Source organism: Stegastes partitus, unplaced genomic scaffold (genome assembly GCF_000690725.1).
Source record: "Stegastes partitus isolate 25-593 unplaced genomic scaffold, Stegastes_partitus-1.0.2 Scaffold2233, whole genome shotgun sequence".
Classification (NCBI taxonomy): Eukaryota; Metazoa; Chordata; class Actinopteri; family Pomacentridae; genus Stegastes; species Stegastes partitus.
In genome coordinates this window covers 37937-40217 of record NW_007579964.1, presented here as the reverse complement: position 1 = coordinate 40217, position 2281 = coordinate 37937, and the positions used below count along the sequence as shown (strand labels likewise).

Genomic DNA, 2281 nt, shown 5'->3' with positions numbered 1-2281 from the left:
CCAAATTAAATGGAAACAGCTCAACGTTGAACAGCAGTAAAAGGGGAAGCTTGAGGGTGAACACTTCATTCAGACCCTTTATCTCGTCTCCTGCTGCAGGAGTGTTTCTGTGTGTTTCAGGCCTTTTAACTGAAAGTTAAAAACATTTTCTTCCACCGTCAAACAGTTTTTTCTCGTCCTGAGTTCCTGCCAATGAACTGATTAAATAAAGAAACGTGCCTTCAGTGTTGGATGTTTCTATGACGATGCGTTCAGGGGTACGAGCCTCTTGATCCGCTGAAGCCCGTACTGCTGGTTCTGTGATGTTTGCATGTAAAGTTATTCAGCGTCTGGTGTTAATGGACCCAAACAGGAACCACTGACAGTCCTGGTTCTGGTGTCTTCTTGTCATTTTCCGGCTGTGATTTGACTTCTTGCTTTGTTTGAGGCTGTTTGAATGCGTCTCTCCTGCTGCCTTCAGCCTGAGCGGATCGGGGAACGGCATGTTCTGGTTCTGCATGCAGCTGCTCTGCTGGGTTTGTTCTGTGTCGGTTGGTTCCGGCTCCAGTCCGTCTCTGTAACCGCCTCCGTCCTTCTGTGTCCTCCTCAGCCCACAGCGTGATCTCCGAGGAGAAGGGTCAGTGCTACCGGGTCCTGGGTTCTGGTCTGGGTCCGTCGTCCTGCTCGCTGCCCATCCTCAGGAACATCACCAAGCAGATCTGCTGCTGCAGCCGGGTCGGCAAAGCCTGGGGACCCGACTGCCAGAGGTGTCCGTACTTTGGTTCAGGTCGGTTTCCTCTAAAGATGGACCTTATTTAACGTAATAAAAGCAATAAACTGTCAGAACATGAAGTTAACGATGCTTGAAACAGGATGATTTATCTGTAAAGTGTCTCTGAAGTAAGGAGTTTGGTTGGAGGAGGTCGGGGCGAATGGACGGGTCAACAGAACTCTGGACTTTAGCAGGAGGTGACCCGGTTCAGAAGCTGTGAAGACTCAGCCGTGGGTGGAGTCACTCAGAGCTCTGTGGAACCTTCAGTCCACCATTACATTAACTCTGGGTTTATGTTTCCAGTGGATCCGACCAACCGACCGGTTTCAGTCGGTGTTCTCTGGTTGTTGACCTGCCGCCTGTAGCTCCTGTTTCAGATCCGTGTTTGGTTGCTTCCTCACTCAGTGGCCTTTAAGGAGATCTGCCCAGCCGGTCCCGGGTATCATTACTCGGCCTCGGCCGTGCAGTTCAACCAGAGAGTCACCGAGCAGCTGGGCAGCCGAGGAGCTTCGCTGGTAACCCACGGCAACCAGGACAACCGGGACAACAAGGAGAACCAGGAGAACCAGGGTACCGCGTCAGTTCCTTGTCACAGCTGATGGATTGATTGTGCTGCAGATCGCCTCAAAGTCCTGCTGATTGTTCCTCCAGGTCCTGGTTCTGGGTCCAGTGGCAGCGGTGGAGCCTTCAGGACTCAACAGAAACCTTCCTCCTCTGGTGGAGCGAGTACCTCCGGCGCTGCATCAACTGGTACCAGAACCAGTCCAGCTCAGCCTCAGCCTCGACCCCTACCTCAACCCCTACCTCGACCTCAGCCTCAGCCTCAGCCTCAGCCTCATCTTCAGTCCCGCCCGGCCGCTGGTTCCCCCTCCAGACCCGCCCAGCCCGGCAGCACCACGGTCACCCAGGTCCGACCCGGAGCCCAGCAGAACCAACCTGACTCTGCCCCGTCATCACCAACACAACTGAGACCTCAGCCTCCGTCCGCCGGGACTCAAGGTACCGCCGACATTTGAGACCAACAAGACGATCCGATTCACCGTCTGCGTCAGAACCGATGTGGACCAGATGTGTTTGTGTGTCTCAGCAGGCGGTCGGCCGTCATCCGGGTCCCGACCCGATCAGCCAACAACCCGAGGAGACTCCCTTCCCGCCCCGGGCCAGCCGAGGAGCCCCGATCGTGGGTCGAGACCCGGCGGAGAGCTCCTTCCGCAGCAGAACCGACCAGCTGTGAGTCCAACGACCCGACCGGCCAGAGTCCAGAGTGAGTACCAGCAGAACATTTATCGTCTGGATTAAAAGCTACGTCTGAATATTAATAACATATCCGATAAAACTGTCAATATCATGACAGAAAAAATGTTCCTAAAATACAAAAAACTTTTCGTAACTTATTGGGAAAAAAGTCAAACAATAACTGAAACATAATCGTAGCAAATCAGAAAAATATCAGAAAAAATATTCGTAGCATTTCTGAAAGAATATCAGTAAAATATCACAGAAATACTCGTTAAAGCAAATCAGAAAAAT

The 2281-nt window shown here is 52.3% G+C and overlaps 1 protein-coding gene across 1 annotated transcript in view; it reads left to right on the top strand.

Moving 5' to 3' along the window:
* The window catches only part of ltbp4 (latent transforming growth factor beta binding protein 4), a 36602-nt gene that overhangs the window by 16162 nt on the left and 18159 nt on the right, over positions 1-2281 (top strand). The window contains exons 8-11 of the mRNA XM_008304468.1: positions 590-766; positions 1157-1321; positions 1403-1750; positions 1839-2045. Of these exons, the coding sequence (XP_008302690.1) occupies positions 590-766; positions 1157-1321; positions 1403-1750; positions 1839-2045 (897 nt within the window). The remainder of the gene's footprint in view (positions 1-589; positions 767-1156; positions 1322-1402; positions 1751-1838; positions 2046-2281) is intronic.